The sequence below is a fragment of the Bactrocera dorsalis genome, chromosome 5 (assembly GCF_023373825.1).
Source record: "Bactrocera dorsalis isolate Fly_Bdor chromosome 5, ASM2337382v1, whole genome shotgun sequence".
Taxonomy (NCBI): domain Eukaryota; kingdom Metazoa; phylum Arthropoda; class Insecta; order Diptera; family Tephritidae; genus Bactrocera; species Bactrocera dorsalis.
This window is the reverse complement of record NC_064307.1, coordinates 63,144,845-63,159,285: the sequence shown is the minus strand read 5'-3', so window position 1 is coordinate 63,159,285 and position 14,441 is coordinate 63,144,845. Positions and strand designations below refer to the sequence as shown.

General features: G+C 38.2%; 1 protein-coding gene across 1 annotated transcript; it reads left to right on the top strand.

Moving 5' to 3' along the window:
* The first annotated feature begins 13,274 nt into the window (after positions 1-13,274).
* On the top strand, positions 13,275-14,020 carry LOC115065982 (uncharacterized). Its single transcript, XM_029549329.2, has 2 exons — positions 13,275-13,538; positions 13,611-14,020. The coding sequence occupies exons 1-2, from the start codon at positions 13,511-13,513 to the stop codon at positions 13,844-13,846; spliced, it is 264 nt and encodes an 87-aa protein (XP_029405189.2). The 5' UTR covers positions 13,275-13,510; the 3' UTR covers positions 13,847-14,020.
* Positions 14,021-14,441: the final 421 nt, after the last annotated feature.

The window sequence follows — 14,441 nt, the reverse complement described above, 5'->3', positions numbered from 1 at the left end:
CTTGTTGGAGCCAGATGTTGTCAAGATCAACCTCTTCTAATTAGGGGCATAAAAAGTTGTTTTTTATCGATCTATACTGCTCTCCATTGACGGGTTCACCAGCTTCATTTCGAAAGAAGTACGAACCGATGATTCCACCAGACCGAAAACCACAGCAAACTGAGCTCAACAGAGATCTCACTTGGACAGCTAGAACTACGGTGGTAAAGTCTTCACCAACCGACAAAACACCTATCACAAATTTGTTGAGGCGGCTAATATCAGTTTCGGCTATGTCTCCTGATCCACCGAAGGTAAGGCTACCGAGATGTTTCAACCTCAGCAAACGCCTGGAACTTTCCACCTCACCCTCGTCCGTGCCACTTTGATAACTTGCGTTCGACAAAACTTTTAGCCTTACCGCATGAATGCCTACAGGACAATGTTCTGTAATATTCCTTATGATTGCGACAAGATGAACTTTTCTAAGGGCAAGTACTTCAGTAGATCTCGTACATTTTATTCACAGTTAGCGAATGCTCACCTTCCTGAAAGGAACTATACTTCATAGCAGTACGTCTATTACCATCTCAATAGTAGCCTTTTTCTGCTTAAAAACACTACAGCGGTCAGGTAGCCTAAAGGTTGACGGCTAAATCATTACAGAAAATTCCCTCATCGGTATATGAGCAGAGAAAAAGCCGTCACGAGTAGCCTATTCAACGCAGTGCTTCAAGTTTTCTGGAATGCAGTTGAAGGGGGAGGGGATTTCGGCGAGTACTTGTTTGAACCTCTTCCTATAACCAGCTTTCTTGAGCCTTTAAGAGCACTTCGCAGCAATATACCTGTCAAAAATATCCACGATTGCTACGTGTAGAAAAGCATTAAGAGCTATTATTGGTGTAGTCCCCAGGTCACTAGAGATGCCGATCAGAGCCGCTCTTTGGGAACATTCAAACTGCTTACCAAGTGTACCTTTTTCGAGCGGCCTCCACCAGTTGAATACACTATAGAACATTATTGGCCTGACTACTATTCCGAATAGCAAATACATAATTTTCGGTGAGAATACCCACCTTTTCATAATAGCTCTGCCAAAGCGATATAAGGCAACCGATTCTTACTTTCTTCTCAATATTTAGCTTCCACGAAAGTCTTCGTAAAAGGATAATCCCTAGGTCAGAATGAAAGGAGCTACTGGAATCCTATACATCCAGTTAAATAAAACCATTTCAAGTTTACTTTGACCAATGCTCTATATCCGTAGCACTCATTCAGGTTAATTAAAATTTATCTGTTCGTGGCAACATTATAGTTTTTATTGAGGCAACTAGGGATTCAGTTTGCTCATCTCGCCTCTGGAAAGAGTGAATACTATCAAGTAAACTGGAGTTCCTCTAAGATGGATGCCAAATAAACCAACATAAGCTTACAAAATTTCAAAAGACGTCCGGACTATTTGGAATGGTTATATTATTCTACCAAAGTAAGAAGTTTTTTTTTTAGGTAAGAGAGGTTTAGTTTGGCACCTTACGAGTTATGTTTACTGAACTTTGTCTCCGTCCAGTTCATATGGAAAAACGCACAGATAATCCACACTCTCTTTGTGATCATAGAAACTGCATATCGTGGAATCACCGTCACCTGAGTACCTGAGTGAAAAGTCGAAAAAGCAATTTTTCTCCTTAACAAATATTTTGTTCATTTCACCTAACCAAAATTTCTGTTCACATTGAAAATGTTTGTCTATACGACGATCTGGATAGAAGCTTGGTATGGAAGGTCAAAACGCGATGGAGCGATCTACGAGGATTCCAAACTCTAGAAGTCGTATTTAAAACTGTAGATCAGAAATATACAAACTTTGTCTGACACTCCAGCATTGGTAATTTTTATACACTTATCAAGCATTGGTAAGGCCTTCCTTCAAATATTTTAGCATCCCACGGTATGTCACACTGGAGGAGGTATCGTTAGTGAGATCACAGAGTCTGTAGAAACTCGCGACAAGCACATTAGTCTACTACGCATGGACCACATAAGGGCACTCCATCTATAAAGATTTACGCGTGACTCAGTGGCCTACCTGACTAATTTAACCTAACTGAGAATTCTTAATTAAAGTTCGACTTTCGTAAATATAAACCGATCTCATTTAGGCATTCGGAATGACAGCTGCTGTTTTGACATTATCTAAAGTTGTTTTACCCAAACTTTATTGTTTTCTTTTTAAGATTATATCTAATTCTCCAACGTCTGTCACATTACAATTTTCGACAGGTTTTTGTATTTTTTATTGCTCTGCGAGTACTTAGTAATAAATAAAAGTACACATACTTATAAATATTTTTAGATATATGCATATATGTATGTATGTGTGTATGGAGATTGCGCCTAAAACTCTTGCGGTGTTAGTTTATAGGTTCGTTTGCCTTTAGGCGAATTCGTTGTTCGCATTGTCACCTTTTAATGTCATTATTGACAGCAAACAAGTTTATCGCTGCTCGCCACAGTGAATTGCTGCGCTGACAGTGCGAGTGAGTGAGTACAAGTATGTATACTTATATAGTACATGTATATAGGTATGTGTATATGTATGGAAAAGTGAGTTAAAGCATTACACGCCGCGAGAGTTACGAACGCTTGTGCGCAAGCGTGTATTTATAAAGACGGCTGTGTGATTTGTCGCGGACAGGAAGTGTCGCTTAAAGCGTGACCGCCTTTACTCAGTAGGCAATTAAGCGTAATTTTACTTTTCATCAAATGATGTTATTAGTAACAATTGTATTTGAAGTTTTATTTTTTTCCTACATTTTAAACTATGTAATGCTTCAATTATCTCGGATGAGTCTCTATTATGAAGATGACTCTATTTAAGGTAGCATTTTAATGACCGATAACCAATTGTCCGGTTATTTAAGTAACTCTAGTGAGAATAGTATGTGGAAAAGTTAGGGAAGAAAGGAAGAAAGGAAGAGAGATAGTGAGATTGTCACACTTTCATATTTCATGATTTCATAATTGAATAAAAGTATCCTTATATCCCGTTTGTTACGTCACGAATCCATATTGCCTCTTTTTAATTTTCTGGTGAAACACGGTCTAAAAACAAGCAAAGATGTTAACTTCGGTTACATCGTTCACATATACAAGCAGTTTCATATAAGAACTTGATTTTGATCGTTCAGTTTAAATGACATATATATGCTAAAGCGATCCGATATCATCCAAAAAAATCTCAAATCGATATCTGAACTTCCAAGGAACTAGTAACGAGCTCTCCTTCAAGCATATTTTTGGGCCATCGGATCACTTTAGGGGTTTTCAAGAAGAGCAGAGATGGCTGCCAATAAGACGGCAGTAGATCTTTTGCTCCGAAGTGTAGCCTCTTTCGGGGAGGTGAACATTCAAATCAGAGCGGCTGTACTAGGGCTGAGCTCGCTAACTGTCGGGTCAAAGTTAGTCAGAAAGTGTTTGTCCTCACTATCGATAGTATCAAGCTACTTCATTATCAGGCTCGTTTGAGTGTCTGGTCTAAGCGGAATCGCTGGAATCTGAAAAGAAGACGCCAGAAAAGGTATTCTTATACCGATTACATTGCATTGGGAATGAATTGGCTCTCCATGGTCCGCTTGCGTTATTGCGCTGGACTTTGGACTTTGTGTAAGCTTCGATGGCACTGGTCAACAACTCGCTGCTGTGCGGCTGCAATATGCTCTTTCTTTCAGCAATTCTAGGAGTTCTTCCCGAATATTTTTCGAATAGGCGTACGTGCGATAAGACTAAAACTGTGGTCGGAAGCTAATCATATTAGTTGTATGGAGAAGAGTGAGGGCGAAATATTCAGGAACTTTGTCATCCTTTTGCTTTTGAGACTGTAGTTTCGGAATGAGTTTGAAAGATCTCGGCAGACAAACATATTCTTGTGAAGCCTTTGTCGATTTTAGATGAAAATTCTTACTAGGAGCAAGAAAGAGTCAGGATCAGTAATTTAATGGTTTTTCAGTCTCCTCACTTTCTGACTTCTTAGCAGCTTTATTGTTAGTTTTCTGCTTGAAAAATCGAAAGACTGCATATTAGATGCAAAGATAATATTTGATATAATTTTACAGGCTACATCCATCTTCAGACCCATCCATTTTAAAAACTTAATGTTCAATGTCGTAACTTCATTTTTATCTAGGAAAGTGCATTGCTTGAGCTAAGACATCTGGTGCCAGATCGTAGTGACTACAGACCACATCCATCTTCAAACCCATTGATTTTAAAGAGTTAATGTTCAACATTCTGACTTCATTTTTATCCAGTAAAAGCAGCGCTTGAGCTAAGAAATCTTGTGTCAGTTCGTATTGGTGCCTACTAGCCTCGAAAAGCATATAATTCGGCAAGCAAAAAAGACTTTCAGATATTTAACGCATATACATATATAGAAACTTTATTTTGATTTCCTTTCATATGGCTTTGTAAAGGAAAGGAGGGACAACAAAAGAGATAACGAGAGAATCGATCATAAGAATGAGCTCCCACTATCGTCGGACGTTCCCACGACAGTCGGGTCTACGTTACCGGAACGGATCCAGATTTTTTATCCGTCAAGGACTGTCAACTCGGCAGAAATCTGCCGTTACAACAACAACAAGAAGAAGCATAGAAATGGACTCGCACTTCTACGGGCATTAGAAGGCTCTCATAGCTGATGTCTGCCTTTAGAATCGAGTTGCTACTTCAAAAGGACCTAAAATGTATGTGGCTTTGGTCTTCCAAGAGTTCTGCCTCACCGACAGCGAGGATGCGTTGATAATCCTGCTCAAACTTAAACTTAAGGTTACCATTGAAGATCCAGCTCATTTTGTTTTAACTTTATAGATCAGAACCCCACAGTCATGACACTGACGTCGCCCTTAAGTGTCCGCCAACCACCGTACTTTGCCTGCTTTTACTATGCGCCTCTTGCCACGCCAGCTCATTACAGTTAACTGCTTTGCCCTCTAGTCTTTAACACCATCCGTCGGGGTTACCAACAACAGGCAAATATTATACATTGATGCAATCAATTTGCGACGCAACATCACCACAGCATATTAACCCAAGCTTATAACAAACTTAGAGACCGCAAGCACAGCCAAAGCAAGCGAGCTAATGCCATAAGTTGGCTGCAGCTTGCAGCTCATAGCTTGCAAATTGCTAATGCAAGGCTTTGTTGCGGAATTTTATGCACAACAAACATACATACATACATAACTGTATTGCACATATATGTAAATGTAAATGTTTACGTTTGCATATGAGACGCATTGCCATGGCGGCGGCGGTGCGTGGGTGTCTGCAAGCCAGCTTAGTCGCCGGCTGCCACAACGGTGGGCGTGATGCAAATTTCGCAAAGGGCAATAAACACTCAGCATGCGTTTGAATGCCGCGAAGGTGTGTGTGTGTGAGTAGAAATCGCTTGTTTATTGTTGCTGTTGTTATCACGGTTAACATTGTGTGGCAGGAAGCTTACGCTTGAGCGCTTCACACCGCTTGGCAACAAGTTTTGCGGCGTTTGTTATTGTTGTTGTTGGCGTTGTGTGATTTGCAATGTTGTTGTTGTAGTTGTTACAGGTGATGTTTTCGTTATTGTTACCAATGTTGTTGTTGTTATTGTAACTATTGATGTTGTTATTATTGTTACTAGTGATGTTGTTGTAGTTGTTACTAGTGATGTTGTTGTTATTGTTATTAGTGTTATTGCTCTTGTTGTTGTTTCTAATGTTGTTGTTGTTACTGTTACTAGTGTTGTTTTTGTTATTGTTACTAGTGTCGTTTTTATCGTCACTAGTGTTGTTGTTGTTATTGTCACTACTGTTGTTGTTATTGTTACTAGTGATGTTGTTGCTATTTTTACTACTGTTGTTGTTATTGTTACTAGTGTTGTTGTTATTGTTGTTACTTGCTTGTCTTTGCTTCGATTAGCTTTTCATGTTGTTATTATATCCTTCGTTTGGCCATCATTCCACCATTTGGCCTCCAGCACTTCGCTTCTTCTTCTAAAAAAGGTGAAGAGTGAAAGAGTGATGCATTTCTGTTGCACTTGTACATGGTTTAGTATATTTTTGTTATTTTCCGTGGTCCTCTCAGCACATGTGTGATGATGTATTGTGCTTGCTGTCGCTTACGGCGCCCTCCAAATTCCATTGACTGATGCAATTTTTCTGAAAAATATTTTTTTTCTAACTTTCCTCATTTTTTTAATTGTTGGAAGCAATGCTCACTGCGCTGTGAGTAAATAATCCATAATTTATGAGCACATATTCACATATGATAATGTTGGCAGGCGGCTGATTGTGTGGATATGGGTAAATTCAAGGGAATATGCCACAAAGTGGAGGCTTTTTATGATTTTTTGTTTTTCAATTTCCAAACCGCGGGCTTAAGCCGGAAATGCCAAGGGATAATATCTCTTCTTGATTGTATACAAGTGTTGCTATGGAACTGTAAGCCAATGTGTATATGCAATAAGACAATTAAATCATCAACACATCGATGATTTCTTCTTCAGCTAATCCACTGATTCAGCTGATCCATAACCTCAGACAGTCCTCATTTATCTTATGATCCACGTGCTGACTGGCTAGTTCACATTGGCTTTAGAGCACAAAAAAAATATAATAACAGTTTAACTGCGACCAGTCGCGGCCAGAGTTCCTTCAACCACCCCTTTAAAGCCATCAAAACAAGAAGACTTTAGCTTTATTATAAATATTTATCCATTATCTTTAAAAAATGATATCGGACTATTGACCGCCGCGGCTGACTCGAATGAATTCAAGCCGAGAGGGCCAAATTTTGACTACTTTTTGCTGTAATTGGGGTCATATGTCATCAATAACGCTTTGAATTATCTCTCCCAAGTCTCGGACAAACTATTTCACGTAACTTCACAATAAAAAGTCTAGCGATGTTAAATCATATGTCGCGTTGTCTGTATGACATGTAGTGTCGTCTTGTCGGTCGTCCACATCGCATTCTTTATTTCAGGCACAAAAAAGTGTTTAATAATTTCTCCATAGCAGTTCGCTCTACAGCAGCAATGGCGTCTTTGGTGCGCACTGTACGGCGTCTCTTGAGATGGGCATTAGCCAATGTAGTAAAAGTGTTGCGGAACTGATCTAGGGTTGCTCGAATTACCGACTTTGCTGAGCTATTATGTCAAGTTCCTCTTCAAAGCTATTTCGGAAAACTCATTATATTTCGATATTTTCTGAGCTTTAGTGAGACTCACTATCTCTCTGCTTTCCCTTGGTAACATACATGAGACTGTAAAGTTTCAATTGAAAAGGTATCGTTGAAATACCTGCCACATCAATCCATCTAATGCCATAGCAGTCGTGGATTGACGTTCCAAGCGGTGCGATATATTACATTTTTCAAATGCTCGGCTCGAAAAAATATTTTGGTTAGGCCAGTAGTGCTTTTTCACGCTAATAAAATACGACAGCGGGGTTGGATGAAGGCAGAAATAGTAATATCAACTCTGTTTCCCTATTTAGTATCGACTTCGGTCCGCGAATGATATGAAGAGTGATGATGAAGGTTATAATTTTAGTTGACTAAATATCTAGGACGTGGCTGACAACTTTCCGTCACATATTGTATATTTGATAGATACTTCAATAAGTTTTAGCGGTATTTAGAAAACCATAGCTTGTTCGTAGAACCTAGTCTTGACTTTTTGATACTCATTTTGTAGTCCGGCCTGCGTATGATACGCAACTCGATGAAAATTATAATTTTAGCTGACTAAATATCTAGGACGTGGCTGACAACTTTTTGTCTGAGAGATATTTTAACAATCTTGCGGGATTTTAGACAAACGCAGCTTATTTGTAGAATCAAGTACCGATCTTTTTTCACCTGGTACATATTTAAAGTTAATATATCTGTTATTTCCTACCAAATCGGAAAAAATTTATGATTTTAGTTGACAAAGTGTAGGAGACTTACCTGACAGCTTTCTGTCACTCGTATTTGATAGATAACTCAGCTGTTTTTAAAGTCTTTTAAACGATCATAGATTGATTGCAGAACCCTGAATTGTTTTTTTCATTCATGATTCACGCTTCAAGTTTCGCAATTCCTACTTCAAACTAATATGTCAGTTCTTCCCTAACCCCTTCCCCTGATATTTTGTATCGTGGAGTCAATGCCTAGACACATCTTGTCCAATCAATGGTTTTGACTCCAAGTTTATCTATCAAAGACAACGAATCCTTCCGAATTTTTCGTCACGTAGGGTGGAATATGTTAATTTCTATCTAAGTAAATTATGAGCTCTTTCTTCGGCAGTATAAGAATTTTGATGTGAATTTTGAATATTTTCTAAAGCTTACAGGTTATAGCCTTCATTGATTTCAACCCCGACGTATTGGCAATCCACATGAATTTTTTCGGAAACTTTTATAAGGATATCTCATTTTTTATTCAAATATGCACCCCCCATCTCCTCCTCTAACACGTTTCAACCTTAATTGTCCACTAAAACGCCTCCAAGCCAAAAAATAAGTACACGACGGCACTAAATATTGGATTTTCCCAAAATCATTAAAGGCAAAGTCGTTCTGATAGCATAATCCCATAGGAAAACAATCAATGCACACAAACACACCTTCAAATTTGTTGGGCGGAAACCAAAAATTGTACATATTTTTTATTACTGACCGCCCACTGCCCTGAGCGCTACGGTAGTTGCTATTTTCGTGAGTGAAAGGAAGCGGAAACCAACTAATACGCCTTCAGGGCTTCCGCCTCGAACATTAAAGAACAGTTTTTTTCCAAAAAAAAAAAAAGAAGTGGTGAAACAGGTGTACTGAAGTCGCTGCCAAAAAAGACGTGAAAAAAGTCAAAATTGGAGTTAACGAAGTTAAACTCGTCGAACGAAGGCGCACGTGCTCGGAGGGATGGGGCTAATTCGCGCACATGGGCGCATGTAAACAAATTTAACACATGAATACATTTAATTATAGCAATGCGGGGTTACACGAGGTGTTTACTTAATGGTCTCTATTTTTATTTGGAAAAAGGATACTTTTGTATATACAAATATGAGGCACTGGCGACTTTCCTTTAGACACATTTTATTGCGAGGTTGGAGCTTTGAGGTAAATATATACAGATCTAACTACAAATATATACATATAAATATATATAACTGCATTAAGGCATACCCAAACAGATTTCTCAACTCAAATATGGTTTTGCAACGTGTTTGGACTATAAAAATATCCTGCCCACGGCATACCTATAATACACTCTACGAAGGTTTGTAGTTAACACCGCACACCCTGCAACTTCAGTTGGTACACTCATGGCTCCGGTAACTGTAAATAAGCCTATGCGGAAAAGTCATTGAAAATGAGGGTGGCTTTAACACACATACATTTTTTTTTACCGTTTGTAGCCACTTCGACTTCACTGCGCCTAAAAATCTGCAACGTCGCCACTTTGATGTACCAACAGCTGTGACTTCCAACCACAACACCACAATACACAGCACTTCAAAGCCAGTTTACTTCCCTGCAAGCCAAAAGCAGTACCTCACAAACGAACTTGCACATAAAATGACTCCCCTATAAGTCGTGTCGTGTGAGTACGTTGCTCGGCTGCTTCGCAATTTTAAATCATAACCATAAACCGTCACCGGCTGTTTGAAGTCAGCCACGCGCTCGAATGTGTTTAGTAATGAGTTTATGTTAGGCGTAAATTCCTATGCACCAAGCATTGCCCTTAAAGGTGTGCTATAGATATGCTGTGCACAGCTGATAGCATAAATAGAGGAAGAGAGGAGGCGTGGTAAGGAGTGACGGAGTCAGGTGTTAATTTAAAAGTGCCGTAAAATTGCTCTGTAAACAACTGAGGAAATTCACCCTAAGAGTTACTTGTAATAAGGAGCATTCTAAGTACTCGCCTCTATCCCATACCAAGGATTATCTAAGTATCTTAGAATCCTCCTTATTACAGGCGACTCGTAAGGAGGATTTACTTAGTCTAAGAGCTGACTTCAAAGATTTTCGTATTATAATTTTATAGAATTGAACTGAAATTCGGTTCCCAATACGGCCTTCCCTTCCAGAGAAGAGTGGGAAATGGACACAGGGATAAACATCTACCCACTTTTCTCATAGTAATAATTCACAGATTAACCCCTTGTTTTCGTAGCAGCGGCAGAAAACATTCTTAAAGTAATTTTGAGAACTGAAGCCGAGTTGACAGCCCTTGGTCGAATAAATTTAAGGATCCGTTCCGATTACTTAGACTTGACCATCGTGGGAACGCAAAAAAATCCGGGTCCGTTCCGGTTACTTATACCTGAATATCTTTGGAACAACTAACCCTGTTTCCTTGCCCCTGAGTATTGGAATTCCTTTACAACTTCGCCTAAGAAAGTTGCTTAAACCTATCTCGGCTGTATATCGTAAAAAGCATTAGCTCCATCCATTGCATAGCTAAGCAAAACAAATTTGTTCAATGGAGAGTCCAAAAACACTGGTGTCATGTAGAATAAATAAAACTAAATATGAGTTTTGATAAAAAAAAGACATTTATAGTTCTTGTACATCGAGTTTTGCTTACTCCGGGTGCAATAATATTTTGTTTTTTTGCATGTTTTTACGCCATTTTAACCTCACTTCGCAATCAGCCGAAGCCAAGTCAACACTTTACATAGTAAAATTATAGCCACCGCGCTAACAATGAAGTTACTTAGGAAGTGCTTTATCGAAGGCATTTATGCTTTTTATATTTCCGCATTTCGGCTGCTTATCGGCGATTACCGTTCTACATGCCAGCAACGCATTAAAAACGCAAAACTTCGGCTGTTTATCATTTTAATGCTGCAGTCAATGTGGAGGGGTATAATTTATGTTATGTTATGGTTATATATACATATCTGCAGTATGTGGTACGTAATGTGGCTACTTATGCTTTTTTATGTTTCTTTAGTGAAATATGTTTCCAAAAATATGCCAGTGCAAAGTTCAGATAAGTCGTTTACGAGGTAAATATTCCTGCATAATTAAGTCGTTTTGTAGAATTTATGGTTGAAGCTTGCTGAGCAAATTAATATTTATTTTATGTCTCCATGTTCTACTTAGAGAACCCGTATTTATTTATAAAAAAATTTGCTTTAGGCGCCTAGAAATTTCGTCATCAGGAAGGGGTATCCGTAAATACAAGTATATTGTGTAGTATGCGGTCTATCATCTCTGTTTTAGATAGTCAGAAACTATATCAATAAGTAATAAGGTTAGTTAGTTTATGTCGTAGAGATGATATTCATATAAAAGGAGCGCTGGATCTCTCTTGAATAGCTGTGAATATTAGTTCTTTGTGATACCTAAAACCGCTTAATGAATCAAGACATTTTTATACTTGGACGAACCACATTGAGCTCATTCTAAATTTGTTTAGGCGCTTAATAAAAAACACACCCTTTTCGGAAGATTCGCCGAAAGTTCGCCGCCCGAGTTATTTCAGACTCAGTGTGACGAAAGCTGAGCAGTAGAGGAGAAAGTGTCCAGTTTCTTCCACCGCGTCTTCCTTCATATAGCTTATGCAAAAAGTGAAGAAAATAATATTTAGCTGGACTACGTTTGATATGAGCTTATTGGACTGTGTCCAGCCAGAATACCTACAATCGAGGCGAGATGAACTTTGCTAAGAACAAGTAGTTCAGAGACACTTTTACGGTTCACTCTAAACCAGTAAAATCTTACAGTAGCACAAGTTTTGGTTTTTGACAAGCGCTGACTTGGTTCATAGCAGCTGCATAGATCCAAGTTAGCGCGTAAGAGGACAGCAGAGTACCGACTCGTTGTCAATCTAAAAAAATGCTAGTCACATTATTCCATCAGTGTAAAACTTTTCTGGTTTATCGGCAAAAAACTGCGACAAGTAACTTTCTCAGGCTTTTCTTGAACTCAACTTTCCTTCATTAAGGGAGCTCTGCATTGACCAAAACAATTCGTAGTTCGAAGGTACAAGCTCAAGGCTTCGTCAGTTGTTGACAGTAAAATCTAGAATCAATTATTTGACAGGGCTGGAGCAGCTCATAGTGGATGAGCTTGTACTCTGCTTTCCATTCACAGCAAACACTTAGCATAGACACTCAGCAGGCATCAATCCTGGCTTTGCGACCATTTGTTGAGCTTCACCATACTTAGACCATAATCTTTTTCGCACATTATTGTCATATTTAATCCACTTTTCATCTCCTGTTACCTTTTGTATCAGAAATGGTTCGATTTCACTACGTTTCAGCAAAGAATCGCAGATGTTCATTAGGCACATTCAATTTTTCACAGACAATTCATGTGGTGCGCAAATATCTAGCTTATTTTTCTAGCCAGCCTTTTTTAAATGGTTCAAAACTGTTTAGTGACGAATGTTAAGTTTCTTAGCGATGTCATGACTGCTTATGTGACGGTCCTGGTCAATCGTTTTCATAATTTCGTCGACTTTTTCAACGATAGGTTGGCCCGAGCGAGTTACATCTTTCACATAGAAATTTCCAGAACGGAAACGAGCGGACCATTGCTGTGTTACACGAACGAATTGAATTTTTTATGGTGAAATGAAGCTTAAAATCTCAACTTCCAACAGTATCTGGTATGACACAATGTGATTAGCAGTACTGGTGATATACGACTGCAACGACGTCTATTGACAAAATACGAAAAAACTTTTTCGACAATACTGTAATATTTTTATTAAATCATCTATTTTAGCTACACTTTTCTGGTACTTTTTTTAACCTTGGAACAGATACATCTCCTATACAGATTGCAGGTTCCGTTATTCAACAAAAATTTGGTAATTATACTTATAAAACAATAACAATAACACAAAGCAATGAATAATGGTAAAATAATAGATTAAAAATCGTTCAAGAAACAAGCTAAAAATGAAGACTTGGAAAAAGATAAATTAATTATAAATCAAAAAAATAAAATAAATTTTTTACACCTTGAAAAAAGAACAGGTAATTGAAAAATATATTTAAGTTACATAATTCGGAAGGTGTCATAAAAAAGAGCTATATAAAACCAAACAAGCGGAACAAGTGATGTAATCAAGTCAGCTAAGCTTATAAGGCACTTTCAATAAGTAAAAGAAAAAAATTAACTGATGATAATCTCTGCAGCGTTTTATTTAGACGTTTATATGCATATATATATATTGTATACATATATATTTATTTATATTTATATATATCGGTAATTACGCTTTACAAAAACTGCAAGTACTGCCAATTGGACGAAAGAAGTGAGGGTTTACGCACGCCACACAGAATATTTTTGTCCCGATAAATTATTGAACTTTCACTCTGTGTATGTGTGTGCTTATAACAGTAAAGTGTTTAATAAATACTAAAAATAATAATATTTAAGTCTGCGTATGTGGCAAGGTGTGTCGCACTGCGCTTTACTTTTGTATATAAGCTCTTACATCTTCAGCTTTGAAGACACAATCAAGCCAACCAAACACACAGCACAACATGAAATTCCTCGTGCTCTTCTTTGTCGGTGAGTACCAAACACCTTGAACATCAACATCCTTAACCAAACTCTATATCACTTTTTACGTTCTTTCTACAGCACTCGCTTGCGCACACGCCGTGAACTTGCCATACATCATCTCCCGTCCAAATGATTCCAGCGAGGAGGAATATCGCGTCATTGTGCCGATCAAGGGCGAAACCGACGTAGATTCGGTGAAAGTGAAAGTGCCACGTTTGCTCACGCCTGATGTCAAGCAACAAATTATCAAACAAACTTTAGCTGCACGCGGTTATGGTTCAATTTTGGCCAGCACTACTGCAGCTCCGTTATGATGAGATGAGCTCGATCAGTTACAAATGTCGCCAATACTTTATAGCTTTCAAATAAGTAGTGTGCAGGTGTTGCCAGCTGTTGTGAGTGACCTAAACAACCCTTCGTGTCTGCAGTGCTTGTAGTATCTGTCCTGTCTCTAAGTCGCATTTGTTATTCAAACAGCTCTCTTAAACTTTTTTCCGTATATGTATGTAGTTATCAAAACTTCAACTTTTTTATGTAAATATTACGAGGACTTTCCAAATAAAGATTTTTTAATAAAATATTTTACTAAAATTAGACATATGATTATTTTCTTATAGCTCTAGAAGAATGTGCCTTAAGCCAGAAAATCTATAGTTCGTATTATGCATTATTTTACAGAAAGAAGGAAACCTGGAAATGGATCACGCTTTATCTTCGTCTATTTTCTGTCAAAGATTCTTCCATTGCAATTCCTGACGACAACTTATTTATCATGACTGTCATCCTATTAACTAGAGGCCTTATCTTGTGGAAGGTATCCCGATCGATAACGAGATCCGTTGCTGGCTATACTAAAATATTTCACAGCAGCGGTTTCAAAACATGGTAGCGAGAAGTTTTCGGCATCGC

What these genes read in the sequence shown, in the direction of transcription:
- LOC115065982 (XM_029549329.2), top strand. Translation starts at nt 13,511, where the DNA reads ATGAAATTCCTCGTGCTCTTCTTTGTCG. An exon ending in CCTCGTGCTCTTCTTTGTCG is followed by an intron (nt 13,539 to 13,610) that starts GTGAGTACCAAA and finishes TTCTTTCTACAG; the next exon opens with CACTCGCTTGCGCACACGCC.